Raw genomic sequence first — 21,304 nt, 5'->3', positions numbered from 1 at the left:
ATAAATGGTGCTGGGAAAACTGGATAGCCATATGTAGAAAGCTGAAGCTGAATCCCTTCCTTACACCTTATAAAAAAATTAATTCAAGATGGATTAAAGACTTAAATGTTAGACCTAATACCATAAAAACCCTAGAAGAAAACCTAGGCAATACCATTCAGGACATAGGCATGGGCAAGGACTTCATGACTGAAACACCAAAAGCAATGGTAACAAAAACGAAAATAGACACACAGGATCTAATTAAACTAAAGAGCTTCTGCACAGCAAAAGAAACTACCATCAGAGTGAACAGGCAACCTACAGAATGGGAGAAAATTTTTGCAATCTACCCATCTGACAAAGGGCTAATATCCAGAATCTACAAAGAACTCAAATAAATTTACAAGAAAAAAACCACCCCATCAAAAAGTGGGCAAAGGATATGAGCATACACTTCTCAAAAGAAGACATCTATGCAGCCAACAGACACATGAAAAAATGCTCATCATCACTGGTCATCAGAGAAATGCAAATCAAAACCACAATGAGATACCATCGCACGCTGGTTAGAATGGTGATAAATAAAAAGTCAGGAAACAACAGATGCTGGAGAGGATGTGGAAAAATAGGAACGCTTTTACACTGTTGGTGGCAGTGTAAATTAATTCAACCATTGTGGAAGACAATGTGGCGATTCCTCAAGGACCTAGAACTAGAATTACCATTTGACCCAGAAATCCCATTACTGGGTATATACCCAAAGAATTATAAATCATGCTACTATAAAGACACATGCACACATATGTTTATTGTGGCACTGTTCACAATAGCAAAGACTTGGAGCCAACCCAAATGTCTATCAGTGATAGACTGGATAAAGAAAATGTGGCATAAAAGTATTTGGCGAGGGGGGCGGAGCAAGATGGCGAAATAGGAACAGCTCCAGTCTCCAACTCCCAGCGCGAGCGACACAGAAGACCGGTGATTTCTGCATTTTCAACTGAGGTACTGGGGTCATCTCACTAGGGAGTGCCGGACAATCGGTGCTGGTCAGCTGCTGCAGCCCGACCAGCGAGAGCTGAAGCAGGGCGAGGCATCACCTCACCTGGGAAGCGCAAGGGGGAAGGGAATCCCTTTTCCTAGCCAGGGGAACTGAGACACACAACACCTGGAAAATCGGGTGACTCCCACCCCAATACTGCACTTTAAGCAAACGGGCACACCAGGAGAATATATCCCACACCTGGCCGGGAGGGTCCCACGCCCACGGAGCCTCCCTCATTGCTAACACAGCAGTCTGCGATCTAACCGCAAGGCAGCAGTGAGGGTGGCGGAGGGGCGCCCGCCATTGCTGAGGCTTAAGTAGGTAAACAAAGCCGCTGGGAAGCTCGAACTGGGTGGAGCTCACAGCAGCTCAAGGAAACCTGCCTGTCTCTGTAGACTCCACCTCTGGGGACAGGGCACAGTTAACAACAACAACAACAAGAGCAGCAGGAACCTCTGCAGATGCAAACGACTCTGTCTGACAGCTTTGAAGAGAGCAATGGATCTCCCAACACCGAGGTTGAGATCTGAGAAGGGACAGACTGCCTGCTCAAGTGGGTCCCTGACCCCTGAGTAGCCTAACTGGGAGACATCCCCCACTAGGGGCAGTCTGACACCCCACACCTCACAGGGTGGAGTACACCCCTGAGAGGAAGCTTCCAAAGTAAGAATCAGACAGGTACACTAGCTGTTCAGCAATATTCTATCTTCTGCAACCTCTGCTGCTGATACCCAGGCAAACAGGGTCTGGAGTGGACCTCATGCAATCTCCAACAGACCTACAGCTGAGGGTCCTGACTGTTAGAAGGAAAACTATCAAACAGGAAGGACACCTATACCAAAACCCCATCAGTACATCACCATCATCAAAGACCAGAGGCAGATAAAACCACAAAGATGGGGAAAAAGCAGGACAGAAAAGCTGGAAATTCAAAAAATAAGAGCGCATCTCCCCCTGCAAAGGAGCGCAGCCCATCGCCAGCAATGGATCGAAGCTGGTCAGAGAATGACTTTGACGAGATGAGAGAAGAAGGCTTCAGTCCATCAAACTTCTCAGAGCTAAAGGAGGAATTACGTACCCAGCGCAAAGAAACTAAAAATCTGGAAAAAAGAGTGGAAGAATTGACAGCTAGACTAATTAATGCAGAGAAGGTTATAAACGAAATGACAGAGATGAAAACCATGACACGAGAAATACATGACAAATGCACAAGCTTCAGTAACTGACTCGATCAACTGGAAGAAAGAGTATCAGCGATTGAAGATCAAATGAATGAAATGAAGCGAGAAGAGAAACCAAAAGAAAAAAGAAGAAAAAGAAATGAGCAAAGCTTGCAAGAAGTATGGGATTATGTAAAAAGACCAAATCTACGTCTGATTGGGGTGCCTGAAAGTGAGGGGGAAAATGGAACCAAGTTGGAAAACACTCTTCAGGATATCATCCAGGAGAACTTCCCCAACCTAGTAGGGCAGGCCAACATTCAAATTCAGGAAATACAGAGAACGCCACAAAGATACTCCTTGAGAAGAGCAACTCCAAGACACATAATTGCCAGATTCACCAAAGTTGAAATGAAGGAAAGAATCTTAAGGGCAGCCAGAGAGAAAGGTCGGGTTACCCACAAAGGGAAGCCCATCAGACTAACAGCACATCGCTCGGCAGAAACTCTACAAGCCAGAAGAGAGTGGGGGCCAATATTCAACATTCTTAAAGAAAAGAATTTTAAACCCAGAATTTCATATCCAGCCAAACTAACTTTCATAAGTGAAGGAGAAATAAAATCCTTTACAGATAAGCAAATGCTGAGAGATTTTGTCACTACCAGGCCTGCCTTACAAGAGACCCTGAAGGAAGCCCTAAACATGGAAAGGAACAACCGGTACCAGCCATTGCAAAAACATGCCAAAATGTAAAGACCATTGAGGCTAGGAAGAAACTGCATCAACTAATGAGCAAAATAACCAGTTAATATCATAATGGCAGGATCAAGTTCACACACAACAATATTAACCTTAAATGTAAATGGACTAAATGCTCCAATTAAAAGACACAGACTGGCAAACTGGATAAAGAGTCAAGACCCATCAGTCTGCTGTATTCAGGAGACCCATCTCACATGCAGAGACATACATAGGCTCAAAATAAAGGGATGGAGGAAGATCTACCAAGCAAATGGAGAACAAAAAAAAGCAGGGGTTGCAATCCTAGTCTCTGATAAAACAGACTTTAAACCATCAAAGATCAAAAGAGACAAAGAAGACCATTACATAATGGTAAAGGAATCAATTCAACAGGAAGAGCTAACTATCCCAAATATATATGCACCCAATACAGGAGCACCCAGATTCATAAAGCAAGTCCTTAGAGATTTACAAAGAGACTTAGACTCCCATACAATAATAATGGGAGACTTCAACACTGTCAACATTAGACAGATCAACGAGACAGAAAGTTAACAAGGATATCCAGGAATTGAACTCATCTCTGCACCAAGCGGACCTAATAGACATCTATAGAACTCTCCACCCCAAATCAACAGAATATACATTCTTCTCAGCACCACATCGCACTTATTCCAAAATTGACCACATAATTGGAAGTAAAGCACTCCTCAGCAAATGTAAAAGAACAGAAATTATAACAAACTGTCTCTCAGACCACAGTGCAATCAAACTAGAACTCAGGACTAAGAAACTCAATCAAAACCGCTCAACTACATGGAAACTGAACAACCTGCTCCTGAATGACTACTGGGTACATAACGAAATGAAGGCAGAAATAAAGATGTTCTTGGAAACCAATGAGGACAAAGATACAACATACCAGAATCTCTGGGACACATTTAAAGCAGTGTGTAGAGGGAAATTTATAGCACTAAATGCCCACAAGAGAAAGCAGGAAAGATCTAAAATTGACACTCTAACATCACAATTAAAAGAACTAGAGAGGCAAGAGCAAACACATTCAAAAGCTAGCAGAAGGCAAGAAATAACTAAGATCAAAGCAGAAATGAAGGAGATAGAGACACAAAAGCCCTCCAAAAAATCAATGAATCCAGGAGTTGGTTTTTTGAAAAGATCAACAAAATTGACAGACCACTAGCAAGGCTAATAAAGAAGAAAAGAGAGAGGAATCAAATAGATGCAATAAAAAATGATAAAGGGGATATCACCACCGACCCCACAGAAATACAAACTACCATCAGAGAATACTATAAACACCTCTACGCAAATAAACTAGAAAATCTAGAAGAAATGGATCATTTCCTGGACACTTACACTCTTCCAAGACTAAACCAGGAAGAAGTTGAATCCCTGAATAGACCAATAGCAGGCTCTGAAATTGAGGCAATAATTAATAGCCTACCAACCAAAAAAAGTCCAGGACCAGATGGATTCACAGCCGAATTCTACCAGAGGTACAAGGAGGAGCTGGTACCATTCCTTCTGAAACTATTCCAATCAATAGAAAAAGAGGGAATCCTCCCTAACTCATTTTATGAGGCCAACATCATCCTGATACCAAAGCCTGGCAGAGACACAACAAAAAAAGAGAATTTTAGACCAATATCCCTGATGAACATTGATGCAAAAATCCTCAATAAAATACTGGCAAATCGGATTCAGCAGCACATCAAAAAGCTTATCCACCATGATCAAGTGGGCTTCATCCCTGGGATGCAAGGCTGGTTCAACATTCGCAAATCAATAAATGTAATCCAGCATATAAACAGAACCAAAGACAAGAACCACATGATTATCTCAATAGATGCAGAAAAGCCTTTTGACAAAATTCAACAGCCCTTCATGCTAAAAACGCTCAATAAATTTGGTATTGATGGAACGTACCTCAAAATAATAAGAGCTATTTATGACAAAACCACAGCCAATATCATACTGAATGGGCAAAAACTGGAAAAATTCCCTTTGAAAACTGGCACAAGACAGGGATGCCCTCTCTCACCACTCCTATTCAACATAGTGTTGGAAGTTCTGACTAGGGCAATCAGGCAAGAGAAAGAAATCAAGGGTATCCAGTTAGGAAAAGAAGAAGTGAAATTGTCCCTGTTTGTAGATGACATGATTGTATATTATAAAACCCCATTGTCTCAGCCCAAAATCTCCTTAAGCTGATAAGCAACTTCAGCAAAGTCTCAGGATACAAAATTAATGTGCAAAAATCACAAGCATTCTTATACACCAGTAACAGACAAACAGAGAGCCAAATCATGAATGCACTTCCATTCACAATTGCTTCAAAGAGAATGAAATACCTAGGAATCCAACTTACAAGGGATATAAAGGACCTCTTCAAGGAGAACTACAAACCACTGCTCAGTGAAATAAAAGAGGACACTAACAAATGGAAGAACATACCATGCTCATGGATAGGAAGAATCAATATTGTGAAAATGGCCATACTGCCCAAGGTTATTTATAGATTCAATGCCATCCCCATCAAGCTACCAATAAGTTTCTTCACAGAATTGGAAAAAACTGCTTTAAAGTTCATATGGAACCAAAAAAGAGCCCGCATTGCCAAAACAATCCTACGTCAAAAGGACAAAACTGGAGGCATCACGCTACCTGACTTCAAACTATACTACAAGGCTACAGTAACCAAAACAGCATGGTACTGGTACCAAAACAGAGATATAGACCAATGGAACAGAACAGAGTCCTCAGAAATAATACCACACATCTACAGCCATCTGATCTTTGACAAACCTGAGAGAAACAAGAAATGGGGAAAGGATTCCCTATTTAATAAATGGTGCTGGGAAAATTGGCTAGCCATAAGTAGAAAGCCGAAACTGGATCCTTTCCTTACTCCTTATATGAAGATTAATTCAAGATGGATTAGAGACTTAAATGTTAGACCTAACACCATAAAAACCCTAGAAGAAAACCTAGGTAATACCATTCAGGACATAGGCATGGGCAAGGAATTCATGTCTAAAACACCAAAAGCAACGGCAGCAAAAGCAAAAATTGACAAATGGGATCTAATTAAACTAAAGAGCCTCTGCACAGCAAAGGAAACTACCATCAGAGTGAACAGGCAACCTACAGAATGGGAGAAAATTTTTGCAATCTACTCATCTGACAAAGGGCTAATATCCAGAATCTACAAAGAACTCAAACAAATATACAAGAAAAAAACAACCCCATCAAAAAGTGGGCAAAGGATATGAACAGACATTTCTCAAAAGAAGACATTCATACAGCCAACAGACACATGAAACAATGCTCATCATCACTGGCCATCAGAGAAATGCAAATCAAAACCACAATGAGATACCATCTCACACCAGTTAGAATGGCAATCATTAAAAAGTCAGGAAAGCACAGGTGCTGGAGAGGATGTGGAGAAATAGGAACACTTTTACACTGTTGGTGGGATTGTAAACTAGTTCAACCATTATGGAAAACAGTATGGCAATTCCTCAAGGATCTAGAACTAGATGTACCATATGACCCAGCCATCCCACTACTGGGTATATACCCAAAGGATTATAAATCATGCTGCTATAAAGACACATGCACACGTATGTTTATTGCGACACTATTCACAATAGCAAAGACTTGGAATCAACTCTAATGTCCATCAGTGACAGACTGGATTAAGAAAATGTGGCACATATACACCATGGAATACTATGCAGCCATAAAAATAAAAGGATGAGTTTGCGTCCTTTGTAGGGACATGGATGCAGCTGGAAACCATCATTCTGAGCAAACTATCACAAGAACAGAAAACCAAACACCGCATGTTCTCACTCATAGGTGGGAACTGAACAATGAGATCACTTGGACTCGGGAAGGGGAACATCACACACCGGGGCCTATCATGGGGAGGGGGGAAGGGGGAGGGGGAGGGATTGCATTGGGAGTTATATCTGATATAAATGACGAATTGATGGGTGCTGATGAGTTGATGGGTGCAGCACACCAACATGGCACAAGTATACATATGTAACAAACCTGCACATTATGCACATGTACCCTAGAACTTAATGTATAATAAAAAAAAAATTAAATAAAAAAGTCGCACATATACACCATGGAATACTATGCAGCCATAAAAAAGGATGCATTCATGTCATTTACAGGGACACGGATGAAGCTGGAAACCATCATTCTGAGCAAGGACAGAGAGCCAAACACCGCATGTTCTCACTAATAGTGGGAATTGAACAATGAGATCACTTGGACTCAGGAAGGGGAACATCACACACCGGGGCCTATCATGGGGAGGGGGGAAGGGGGAGGGGGAGGGATTGCATTGGGAGTTATACCTGATATAAATGACGAATTGATGGGTGCTGATGAGTTGATGGGTGCAGCACACCAACATGGCACAAGTATACATATGTAACAAACCTGCACATTATGCACATGTACCCTAGAACTTAATGTATAATAAAAAAAAAATTAAATAAAAAAGTCGCACATATACACCATGGAATACTATGCAGCCATAAAAAAGGATGCATTCATGTCATTTACAGGGACACGGATAAAGCTGGAAACCATCATTCTGAGCAAGGACGGAGAGCCAAACACCGCATGTTCTCACTAATAGTGGGAATTGAACAATGAGATCACTTGGACACAGGGTGGGGAACATCACACACCGGGGCCTGTCAGGGGGTGGGGGCGCTGGGGGAGGGATAGCATTAGGAGAAATACCTAATGTAAATGATGAGTTGATGGGTGCAGCAAACCAACATGGCACATGTATACCTATGTATCAAACATGCATGTTGTGCACATGTACCCTAGAACTTAAAGTATAATAAAACAAATAATAAGGCCTGCCTTATGTAGGATGTACAGCATGGAGGAGTAGAACACATGCTCCGTGTGGACAAACTACTCCTAAGGCAGGGAAAGGAAAGGGTTGGAGAGGCATGCCCAGTTCCTCTTCCCGAGACACTCGTCAGGTAACTCATTCCACTGCCATGGAAAGGAATGAGAAGTGGAATAAGGGGCCAAGAGTATTTAAGGAAAAATTCCTCTTTGTGGAAACTGAAGGTGTCAGGAAGAAGTATTCTCATGTTTCTCTTAGCTTTATTGGAGAATCAAATGAGATGATGCCTGTAAAGTATGCCCCATATATGGTAAATGTTCAATAAATATTAGCTATTATTATGATATGTATTATTCTTATTAACTATAGCATTATCAGGATTTCAATGAATGTGACTGGACCCATGGTATGTTCAGAAGCCATCTAGTGGTGCTCTAGAGATCAGAACTGCTTTTAATTTTTTAAGTTCTAATTTCTGATTTTCATTTTATTTGGCTATTAACCCTTAAAATTTGGGTAAATTAGCAAGTGATGTTATTTATTTTTCCTCTTGTCTGGCAACATATTCTACAAAAGGTATTTCTCCATTAACTAGATAGTTCATACATGCAAGTGTGGACGAACTCTTGATCATCTGCTTACAGCTGTGGTCTAAGCTGATACCGCACAGTGTGTGGATGTATATACAGATCCTTTTAGTTGGACAAACTGGAGCTGAGTATTTTGGCAGAGTAGAGGCTTTTCTCATCATCAGACGCAACATTCTAACTCTTCTCTTTTGAGATCCCTGTGTTTATATTTTCTTTTCTCCTCCATCTCTCTAAGGGATGTTATATCTTTTGTGTTATGACCCCAAGTTAAATGCCCATAAAATTGTATTGTGTTTAAAGCCAAAATTTACCAGGACACAATGTGTTTTCTTCACCACACTCTAAACCACAGTATTTCATGTCCTGGATTGTCTAGTGACTCCATTTTCAGAAGAGACTAAGGTGTAAATATTATACTTTTTCTTTTTTTTTTTTTTTTTTTTTTTTGAGACAGAGTCTCGCTCTGTCGCCTAGGCTGAAGTGCAGTGGCCGGATCTCAGTTCACTGCAAGCTCCGCCTCCCGGGTTCCCGCTATTCTCCTGCCTCAGCCTCCCGAGTAGCTGGGACTACAGGCGCCCGTCACCACGCCTGGCTAGTTTTTTGTATTTTTTTTTTTAGTAGAGACGGGGTTTCACCGTGTTAGCCAGGATGGTCTCGATCTCCTGACCTCGTGATCCGCCCGTCTCGGCCTTCCAAAGTGCTGGGATTACAGGCTTGAGCCACCGCGCCCGGCCATATTATACTTTTTCTAGAGGTATAAATATTACAGCTCAAGTTTGTCAGCCATGTACCAATAAAGGATTGATAGGAATGAGCCTTCTATCTCTTTTACCAGGTGTTTAGAGTGACAATCCTCATGTGAAAGTTCCCCCTCCATAGCCTGGCAGTGTCTGCTGGCATCAATTTCTTCAACTACTGTATGCCTGAATAATTGACAGAGCTAAGTGGATGCAGGTTCCTTTTTTTCACCAAGTTCCCCTTGAGTGCTTCAGCAACATGAGGCAATTTATCATGTTTTTTGTGCAACAGTGCATAGACTTTAAAGAATGCATTTAAACTTTCTCTTCTTGTTCAGAAAATAATTTTAGTTCTCAGGTTCACAACGTTAAAAGCCCCAATTGGGATAGTTAGACCAGCAGTATCAGCAGGCCCAAGTAACCCAAGTCATAGACCCCCCTATTGCTTTTTTCATTTTGCTTCATTTTCCTTTGAAGAAAGACCCAATTACAAAGGTTTGTGGATTTTTCTAAGGATATTCCCTCCATAGAGGTTACATTCAGCTCTTTAGCAAGAAAAATGCCAGAGCAATTAGTGGCTCTGGGGAACCACTAGCCATTTGTGTACTATTTCAGAAGAACCCATTGTGGGCATCAGTAGCCTCTACACAGAGATTCCTTTCAGAATGCAAATGTTTCTTAACCATTTGGAAGATACCTAAAATTGAAATCAACAGTGATATCCTCACAAGGGCGCTTCTGTTGTATACTCTGCATTAGAAGATGTCATGGCATGGTTTCTTTTCATCATTCTTCTCTGCTCACCTCCAGCTTGTGAGCTCTCATTTCTCTTTAGCGTTCAAGAATGTTCTCTCGGCCGGGCGCGGTGGCTCAAGCCTGTAATCCCAGCACTTTGGGAGGCCGAGACGGGCGGATCACAAGGTCAGGAGATCGAGACCATCCTCGCTAATATGGTGAAACCCCGTCTCTACTAAAAAATACAAAAAACTAGTCGGGCGAGGTGGCGGGCGCCTGTAGTCCCAGCTACTTGGGAGGCTGAGGCAGGAGAATGGCGTAAACCCGGGGGGCGGAGCTTGCAGTGAACTGAGATCCGGCCACTGCACTCCAGCCTGGGCGACACAGCAAGACTCCGTCTCAAAAAAAAAAAAAAAAAAGAATGTTCTCTCAGCCCGGTGCGGTGGCTCACGCCTGTAATCCCAGTACTTTGGGAGGCAGAGGTGGGTGGATCACTTGAGGTCAGGAGTTTGAGACCAGGCTGACCAACATGGTGAAACCCTGTCTCTACGAAAAATACAAAAATTAGTTGGGTGTGGCGGCAGGCACCTATAATCCCAGCTACTTAGGAGGCTGAGACAGGAGAATCGCTTGAACCCGGGAGGCAGAGGTTGCAGTGAGCCAAGATCATGCCATTGCACTCCAGCCTGAGTGACAGAGCAAGACTCTGTCTAAAAAAAAATAATAATAATAAAAAACCTGCACATTGTTCACATGTACCCTAGAACTTGAAGTATAATAATAATTTAAAAAAAAAAAAAAAGAATTGGATTTTTAAAAAAAGATGATCTCTGATATACTTCCAGAAAACCTGCTTGCTGCCAAAATGAAGAAACACATATCTGCAAGGAGGTTAGTCATTTCCTAGGTGACATTTTAATAAGAAACCCATTTTTGGATAATAGTCCAATTGAAACTAATCCTTTACTATCCCTCCTGGTCAGGAAATAACATGTCCAAATTAATCTAATGTCCTGGTGCCTTGTATACTCTAATGTTTACTATAGTGATCGTGCTACATCTTAAAGGATTATCAATTTGTGAAGAATCAGAAATAACTAATTATAAAGCAAAGAAGAATATTATTTAAACTTTCATTGACTGAGGCATTAGCCTAGGATCTTGCAGGTACTTCTTAGGATTAGGAACAGCTGTTAGTTTCCAGTGGCTATACAAATCGTGCAGGTTAATAAGGTTCTGGTTAACAGAATACCAGAAAACAGAAATGTATTACAGCACTCAAGCATTAATGCAGAATATAATAGTCATGCCTTTCCAAAAAAACCGATAGAGCCTAAACTATTTCAATGGCTTAAATTAAATATACTAAACTTTGGGGGCGTTAACCTTTCAGAAACAGAACAAAATAGCCAAGTAGGAGGAGTTTGGATAGGAGGAGAAAAAATGTACATTTTGATAATACATGTCAGAAAATAAAGCTTTTGTTATGCTGTGGCCATCTAAAGTTTTAAAAGCTTTTAAGTGCAATTGTGCGCTTTTTAACCCTACCATACAACTATTTAGATTTTCAAAACAGAGAATTTAGAAAGGGATGAAGTCTTCCACTTTAAGAAAGCTAAATGATGAGAACACATGGGCACATAGAGTGGAACAACACACACTGGGACCATTCAGAGAGGGGAGGGTGGGAGGAGGGAGAGGACCAGGAAAAATAACTAATGGGTATTAGGTTAATACCTGCGTGATGAAATAATCGTACAACAACCCCATGACACAAGTTTACCTATGTAACAAACCTGCACATGTACCCCTGAACTTAAAAGCTCAAAAAAAAGAATATATCCAAAAAGAAAAAAGAAAAGGCTGACAAGAAGTGGATGGAGAACTCGTACACACTGCAGTGCCTGCCCTGTAGCCGGAAGGAGAACTGAAATATCCTTGCTAGGTGGGCCTAAACATTTTTTTCCAGGCACCGAAAACCCTGACCTTGTTAGCCTGGTTTCAAGCGTTCTCTAACCAGCCAACTCTCTTGCATTATTGAAAATAAGAATTGCATCTCAGAAATTCTTTTTCTGTAACTTTCAGCAAAATATCCATTGCATAAAGTACTGTTGTATATTATTCCATCTATCTTCTCATATTCTTTGCTTAAAATTTCATTTAGAAAGCCATATACTTTGAAAACAGGGAACAACGGCTTGCCATTCTTATTCCCCTGTGGTTTCAACTTAGAGTTAATTCTACCTCTGTTTTTTTATCCCAATTTGAAATTTAGAGTTTCCAGAAATGAAAGTTCTAAGATAGCCTACCTTCAAGACAGAAGGACTTTGAGAAAAGACATCTTTGTTGACATAACCATTCCACACACATCCTTTTCCAGTGAAGTTGTCCTATAATGTTCAGTAACCTGCCTGAGCTTATGTCAGTTAGTGATTTCTATTAACTTCAGCTGATACTGTAATATAAGTTATTCTTCAGGTGATTCCCATTTGTAAAATAAAAATATTCAATTTTCTTTTTTTCTTTATAAGAAACTAATTTTCTCACAAATAAAATTATTTAATATGTAAAAACCATTTAGAATATTTTTAAATATTCCAAGTAATCCTTAGAGGTTTTTTTTTTTTTTTTTAACTATAGTTTGAATTCAAAGATCTTCTGCATCCTCCTAAATAAAAGGAGTTCTTTTCATGGAACCCATGTGCTTTAACAATGTTGTTATCACTAGACAATGCCTTAGAGAGCAAGTTGGGTACTGACTAGTGCCTGCTGGGAGATACAGAGGAAACAGAAATTTGTAAAAATTTTCAAATCACCAACTTTACCTTTTAAAAATTATCCTCGGCAGGGTGTAGTGGCTCACACCTGCAATCCCAACACTTTGGGAGGCTGAAAAAGGCAGATCATGAGGTCAGGAGTTCAAGACCAGCCTGGCCAACATGGTGAAACCCCATCTCTACTAAAAACACAAAAAATTAGCTGGGCATGGTGGCATACGCCTGTAATCCCAGCTACTTGGGAGGCTGAGGCAGGAGAATTGCTTTAACCCGGGAGGTAGAGGTTGCAGTGATCCAAGATCACCCCACTGCACTCCAGCCTGGGTGACAGAGTGAGACTCTGTCTCAGGCAAATCATAATAATAATAAAATAATAATAATAATAATAACATTCTCCCAAGTACTTGTAATCTGTTGTCTAATCATAACAAATTTGCTTCTGTTAAATGTCAACTAAATATGAACCCATCTTCAACTAGACTTGAGACTGTGATATTGAGCTCCATGAACCATATTTTAGAGTGTATTACAGCTCCTTTAACTGTTCATTCATTTTCCCATTTTCAAACATATTTTAGTGCCTATTATGTAGTTGCACTGTTTTAGTTGCTATATATTTGATAATGAACCAAAGACTTTTTTTTATGTTCCTGCGTACATGTGCAGGTTTCTTACATAGGTGAATGTGTGCCATGGTGACTTGCTGCACCTATCACCTAGGTATTAAGCCTAGCATGCATTAGCTATTTTTCCTGATGTGTTCCTTCACCCTGCCTGACCCGACAGGCCCCAGTGTATGTTGTTCACCCCTGTGTCTGTGTGTTCACATTGTTCAACTCCTTCTTGTGAGACCATGCCGTGTTTGGTTTCTGTTCCTGCATTAGTTTGCTGAGGATAATGACTTCCAGCTCCATCCATGTCCCTGCAAAAGACATGATTTCACTCCTTTCTGTGGATGCATGGTATTCCATGGTATATATGTACCACATTTTCTTTATCTAGTCTATCATTAATGGGCATCTGGGTTGATTCCATGTCTTTGCTATTGTGAATAGTGCTGCAATAAACATATGCATACATGTGTCTTTATAATATAATGATTTATGTTCCTTTGGGTATACCCAGTAATGGGATTGCTGGGTCAAATGCTATTTCTGGTTCTAGGCCCTTGAGGAATTGCCACACTGTCTTCTACCATGGTTGAACCAATTTACATTCTCACCAACAGTGTAAAAGTGTTCCCATTTCTCCACAACCTCACCAGTATCTGTTGCTTCTTGGGTTTTTAATAATCACCATTCTGACTGGCATGAGATGGCATCTCATTGTGATTTTGATTTGCATTTCTCTAATGGTGAGTGATGTTGAGCTTTTTTCATGTTTGTTAGCCGCATAAATGTCTTCTTTTGAGAAGTGTCTGTTCATATCCTTTGCCCACTTTTTAATTGGTTTGTTCATGTTTTTTTCTTGTAAATTTGTTTAAGTTTCTTGTAGATTCTGAATATTAGACCTTTGTCGGATGGATAGATTGCAAAACTTTTCTCCCATTCTGTAGGTTGTCTGTTCACTTTGATGATAGTTTCTTCTGTATAGAAGCTGTTTAGTTTAAATAAATCCCATTTGTCAATTTTTGCTCTTGCTGCAATTGTTTTTGATGTTTTCATCATGAAATCTTTGCCCATGCCTATGTCCTGAATGGTATTGCCTAGATTTTCTTTTAGGGTTTTTATAGCTTTGAGTTTTACATTTAAGTGTATAGTCTCTTAATTGAGATAATACTTGTAAGTAAATAACTATAACAATGTAAAAAGTAACCAGGACCCTAAACTAGGAATTGTCAACAGCTATGAAAGTGCAGAGACAGGCAATGTTACAAATCAAGAAGAATTTGAGATGGCTTGCTCTGTGGAGGATGTTACGTTTGGCTTGAGTGCTAAAAGATATTTAACAATGGAACATTTAGGGAAAATCATGGCAAATACTCCAAAGAGAAGAGAAAAAAGAAAGATCCAAAAACTTGGAGTCATGTGAGGTTCAACCCAGGTGTAAAAGTAAGTGGGGTTTGGATTACAGAGTTTTTGATACCTGACTACGATGCCTGCCTGTTCTTTAACGTCCAGTAGGGAGCCAGCAAAAATGTTGGGCTTGATGATCTAGGCAATCATGTGTAACCTGGATTCGAGTGAGGGTAAACTGAAGGCAGAGAAAAGTTAAGACTCTTTATGAGAAGTATTGAAGGCCTAAAGTAGAGGAGTGTCAATAATACCTACCTATGCAGAAAGAGTGCACAGGTAGATTAGAGAAGCATGGCAACACTTGGGATGTGGGTCAAAGAAAAGAGAAAAATCAAATATGACCCACAGTTTTGAACTATTATTCTGTTAAAAAAACAAATAACTAAAGGAGAGTTCTCCGAGGCAGGCTTTCTACTTGTCACCCCTCTTGGTTTCTGTCTCCTCCAGACCTGCCCTGTAGAGCCATGTACCCGCTAAAAAGGAAGAAAGTAGGTACCCATTCCTGTATTGTTCAGTAAGTTGTGGTAAAGCAAGAGTTATATAGCAACTGTCTTGCCAGCTTCAGGAATTATTTGACCCTGATAGTCACAGAACTCTAACTCAGTGTGGCTAAGCTACATACCCTGGAAACAGTAACCCACCATGATGCATAGCCCTTGCCTGCTTTGCAACCTCAGTGTGATCACTTTCTCCAACCCAGTAACTGATCTCCCTATAGTTCCTCAAACACAGCAAGCCTCTTTCCAACACCAGGATCCTTGCACATGCTGTTCCCTGTAACATCTTTCACGCCAATTTCACTTGTCTAGTTTTTAGTCTGTTTTTGGCCTTAGCTTAAATGTTGCCCCCTCAAGAGACCTTACCTGACCACCTTTTCTAAAGAAGGGCCAACTCTTTATTTTCTATCTGAGCCTTTAGTTTCTTTCCTAGTTAGTACATACTACAACGTACTCATTTTCTTTTTGCCTCTTCTCCTGACAAAACATTAGCTCCATAATAACATAAACCATGTCTCTTCTCCTGGTCACTGTATCCCTAGCACCAAGAACAGCGCTTGGTACTTCATAGGAGATACTCAATAAGCAATTGTTGAAGGAATTAGTGAATGAGTGGATGAACCCACTTGTTCAGAAAGCTTTGTATAACCAAAAAGTAGGATCCTGAGTAATTCAATGAAATATTCAAAGAGACAACAACGGCTACTTTCCTTTTTTTAATTTTCAAAGTAACCTCTTCCTATAAAGTGTATTTATAGAATTACCACAGTAATATTTGGGAAATTGAATGTAAGTATTCTCCAGGATTTCTTAATGTCCATAAAAGCTCTGTGGTGCCACAATATATTGCAGTGTTTTTCAGCCTTATTAAAAATGAAATCAAATGGAGAATAGAATAGAAAATATCAGCATGCATTGCATGTGGTAAGCATAGTTTCAAGAAACTTTTTTTATTGACACATAATAATTGCACATATTTATGGCAAACATAATGTGAGGTTTTAATACATATTTATTGTGCAAAAATTAAAATAGAATATTTAGTATATCCATCACCTCATACATTTATCATTTCTTTGTGGCAAGAACATTCCAAATCCTCTCTTCTAGCTATTTTGGAATGTATAATATAATGTTGTCAACTAATAGTCACTCTACTGTGCAATAGAACACCAGAAATAATTCCTCCTATCTAACTGTAACTTTGTACCTGTTGACCAGTCTCTACCTATCCTTCCTCAGTCCCTCCCAAGCCTCTGATAACCAGTATTTTACTCCACTTCTATGAGATCAACTCCTTTAGAGTCTATGTATAAGGGAGATCATGTGATATTTGTCTTTCTGTGCCTGGCTTATTTCACTTAACACAATGTCCTCCAGGTTCATTCATGTTACTGCAGATGAAAGGATTTCATTCTTTTGATGGCTGAATAGTATATGTTTATATAACATTTTATTTATCCATTCATCCACTGATAGACATTAGGTTGATTCTATACCTTGGCTATTGTGAAGAGTGTTGTAATAACATGGGAGTTCAGAGATCTCTTTGACATACTGATTTTATTTCCTTTGGACATATACCCAGTAGTGGGATTGCTGAATCATATTGTAGTTCTATTTTTAATTTTTTAGGAACCTCCAAATTGTTTTCCATATGGCTGTACCAGTTTACATTTCCACCAATAGTGTATTATAGTTCCCCTTTCTCTATATCCATACCAGTAAAACAAAGAAAAAGAGGGAGAAAAGATGAAACTTTTCTGTGGCAGGGGAAGAGGGAGGATCCCAGTATAACAATATTTTTAATCGTGATTCAAAGTCAGTACACACTCTAGTGTTTGCCATATTATCCTTTTGTGGCTGCTGTCATAGCTCCTCAAAGCCAGCCTTGAATTGTTATTTTGCAGTATTATGATTCCTTATAACCTATTTGTAATGGAAGCCTTCCCACAAATGCACCCAAAATTTCCATTTCTTAATATTTTCTTATAGATCAACCTACCTTAACCCCCTTCAGGATGCTTGGACTCACAGTAAAGTGCATTCCCAGAGTTTCTTTCAATGTAGGGTGCTGGGCTGCTTTTACCTTAACCAGCAAAACACACACACATGCACATGTGCGCCCGCATACACACACACACACACACACACACATTCAGAGTGAAAGTGGTAAGATTTGCTGTTTTTTAAATCAAGAATAATTTGAAACAATGATTTGACAGGCAATGGAAACATTTGCCAAGTTAAAAATTTGTTGACTTATCTTTTTTTTTTCTTGTGTTTTTCTCTCTCTCTCCCAGCTGCCTGCCTTGTGCTTGGCTGTATGATCTTCCCTGATGGCTGGGACTCAGATGAAGTAAAACGGATGTGTGGAGAAAAGACAGACAAGTACACTCTTGGGGCCTGCTCAGTCCGCTGGGCATACATCCTGGCTATTATTGGAATTTTGGATGCCCTGATCCTCTCGTTTCTAGCATTTGTGCTTGGTAATCGACAAGACAGCTTGATGGCAGAGGAACTGAAGGCAGAAAATAAAGGTAAGATTGCTTTAGGGAACTCTTACCTGGATGCCTCAAGCACAAAAAAAATGGTGCTTTCCATTCTTTCACCTCAAATACTACTGCTTCCCCTGTGGTTCTAATTTGCTGCCTCTTTTAATACTGTGTAGTTTGCAGACTTTACCCCATACTCAAGAAGTTTATACAATAAAAATATAATATTATACTTACTTATCTTTCTGAAGCTCCCTTAGTCCATTATTATTATTTTGATGCATTTTTTTCCAGTTTCTTCTTCCCTACTCCTCTGATTTCAGGTTTACCATCAGAACTTAATGGCTAAGATGTAACTGTGGGTGGTGTCTATTTGGTTGAATGGAAAGTACTTTCTCTCCATGTATTCAGCTATGTTTCAGATTGAAATAAATGCCTGGAGAATCTCTAACATCATCTGTATATACATCTTTATTAAACTATTTGTGATAATTGAATTCAGACCCAGCTTCTCAGGGAGAGATAGTAACACTGGCCCCAAATAGTTAGTTAGAGATTTCTGTAGTTACCTAATTAACTGAATTTTAAATGTGTTATCTGGGTATCAAAAGTCCTCAGATTTCTTTTCAAAAAGAAATTGCCTTCTGAAACAGAAAGAAAACCATGATAGAAAATAGGACATTGACTAATGAATGATACATAAATATATTACAGTGGGCAACTAAGAGGTAGCAAGTTGTTATTGAAGATTAATCTTTTAAGTTTCTTTCCAGATTTCTAAACCAATTTCTTGGGATAGAATTTTGATGTCTCTGCTTTTTTAGTAGACTTAGATTCATTTAACAGTTTTATCTTTATGGTATCTTTAACTTTAATACTGTGCACCTACATTAGCACCTTTAGCTGAGTGGCTCCTTCTTCTAGCTCTTATTTCTAATTGGGAGCTAAATCCATCCTTGAAGTATGAGATTTAGCTTATTATTTCAAGTAGGTGCTAATTTCAAAAACCCTTCAGTGCTTCAACAGGACTCAAATATAAGTATATATTAGTTTCTACATAAATATCACATGTAATGATACCATAGCAGGCTTTATATCTAGACCATCGCTGTTTATGCAGGTAAACTATGACATAGAAGTAAAATGGAGGAGCCTAGGAGACCAGCAGTCATCCACAAACCCTTTATCTCCCTGATTTATAGGCAAAACACGTATTAGTTTACTTAGTTCTATCAAAAGTATTCTAAACACAAAAATAACCCTTACACAGGGGAGTGGTGCTGAAACCTCCTAAAAATAAAACTACCACCTTCTCAGAGTTGCCCTTTCTAGATAAAAAGGATGATATGAAGATAATTACACTTTTATTTACATTATAGATTTTGTACTTTCACATGCATTCATTAATGTGGTACCTTTGTTGTCTTTGTAGCTTGTTGGATATACACAGGTCTCTGTACAGTTAACTTTACTTCAAATGTAATGGTAAGGATAGTTCAATATTAGAACAAGTTATCTTTTTCAAAAGAATGAATTAAATAAAAGCCTAGCTTGTTCTGCAGATTCATTATTTTTGCCACCACCTAAATGGACCAGAATGTTATTGTTTCCTGTACAGTTCAAAGTCATATTGAGAACCTTTCACTTTCCAGACATCTTTTGACCACAAACAAAGAGAAGAAAATTCACAAGAAGAAAAATGTAACAAAAGCAGGAAAATTTTTACTTGGGAATTGAGAATTCTATCTCATACTCATGTATATGAGTGACAATAATTCTCCTGATTCATATTTCAGAAAAGAACAGCTAGAGGTATAGAATAATGCTCAATAGTTTTCAAAATTGGTCTTTTCTTCTGGTTGATGCGTTTAAACGTTGATGTCTGATCCTTTCCATCTGAGTCTTAAACAAAGCATCATGTTCAGTCAGTGATATATTAAACCACCTTGCTATAACTTTTGATGAGAAAGAAGATTTTAAAAGGCCAATATAAGGTTTAGGGATTGTTTTTGCATAATTTTTTTGTGTTCATCATCTTTGCCATTTGCACATATGACCGTAGTTTCTTCCATCTTGTTCTGAAGGATGAAAATTAGTAGGAGTTCATCTGTATCAAACCAGATAGATCCAATAAAGCAGTCAGAACATAAGGCCACATTGATGAAACATTTCAGTTGCACCACATTTTATTTTTCAATCAAAATTCCTTAATCTCAGACTCTGAGAATATGTAAACAGCTCTATTGTAGGGCATATCAGACCCTCATGCAATTGGATCTATATAAAATCAGACCAGGATTTCTAAGCCTTGTGTAAAATCTAGTCAAACCTGCATGTTCCTGGGAAATGGTACAAGATTTACACTTGCTATACAAAGTAGCCTTTATTGTTTGGTATTATTTAAACACTTGCTAAACATTGAAGCTTCCAAAGTCAGATTGTTTGAGGAAAGACCAATCAGTAGTTTTGTATGTTGTATGTGTGAACATAGTTTCATTAAACAGTAGTTTAATGGTGTTCAGGTGCATGTAATAATCAAAATTAAATGTCATCAATGCTATCTTCTATAGATTCTAAAGGAAGAGAGGTTGGTTTTAATTAAAAAGATAAGAATACTTTGAAATTGTGTAATTAATTATATATAAATGGGTGCTTTTACAATTTGCATGAGTGCATTGATATAACTTTTCACCTTTTAAGAATTTTTTCACTTTTTTTTTTTTTTTTTTTTGCTGCTGTTCTTGTTTTGGATTTCACTATTAAGTTTTTTCTGATAAAACTACTGAGACGTACTGTGGTAGCCAAGACTTCCTTTCGGTTTCAGGACAATGTAATGAGACAGGCAAATCTAGTTCCAGCTCGGAATTTTAGAAGAATTTATTAAGCACATGATGCTTTTCAGTGTCATGGAAGAAGGCAATGTCATATCTCAAGACTTGGTTCAAAAGAGCAAAGTATGCATACATTCTGATAGAGATTACACATCTGAAAGGGATGCACACTGTAATGTCTTTTATAATCTTCCAGTTTCATGGTTGATATGGTCTGGCTCTGTGTCCCCATCCAAATCTCATCTTAAATTGTGATCCAAAGTGTAATTTCCACGTGTTGGGAAAGGGACCTCATGGGAAGTGATTAGATCATGGAGGTGTCTCCCCCATGCTGTTCTCATGATAGTGAGTAATTTTCATGAGATCTGATGGTTTTATAAGTGTCTGGCATTTCCCCTGCTGGCACTTCTCTCTCCTGCTGCCATGTGAAGAAGGATGTATTTACTTCCCCTTCTGCCATGATTGTAAGTTTCCTGAGGCCTCCCCAGCAATGTGGAACTGTGAGTCAATTAAAACTCTTTCCTTTATAAATTACATAGTCTCAAGAAGTTCTTCATAGCAGCATGAAAATTAACAAATGCAATCGTCTACCAGTTATATCACTTACATCCCGTAATGAGTGACAAGAGCATTTATAGTGAGAATAAGCCTGAAATTATAGAATATGCCCCCAATGTGAAGTTCTTCCTGAGTGTCACTTTCATGTCATGATCATGTCTTCTTTTTGCAGCTATTGTAATTAATGCAGCAACATACTTCCCCATTTATCTGGAAAGTTCACTGTATT

The 21,304-nt window shown here is 39.1% G+C and overlaps 1 protein-coding gene across 1 annotated transcript in view; it reads left to right on the top strand.

Moving 5' to 3' along the window:
- Window positions 1-21,304, top strand: part of LHFPL3 (LHFPL tetraspan subfamily member 3) — a 467,110-nt gene that overhangs the window by 417,661 nt on the left and 28,145 nt on the right. Inside the window, exon 2 of the mRNA XM_030932953.1 lies at window positions 17,495-17,731. Within this exon, the coding sequence (XP_030788813.1) occupies window positions 17,495-17,731 (237 nt within the window). The remainder of the gene's footprint in view (window positions 1-17,494; window positions 17,732-21,304) is intronic.

This window comes from Rhinopithecus roxellana, chromosome 6 (assembly GCF_007565055.1).
Source record: "Rhinopithecus roxellana isolate Shanxi Qingling chromosome 6, ASM756505v1, whole genome shotgun sequence".
NCBI lineage: Eukaryota > Metazoa > Chordata > Mammalia > Primates > Cercopithecidae > Rhinopithecus > Rhinopithecus roxellana.
The sequence above is the reverse complement of the archived record's forward strand: the minus strand, read 5'-3'. Positions and strand labels throughout refer to the sequence as shown.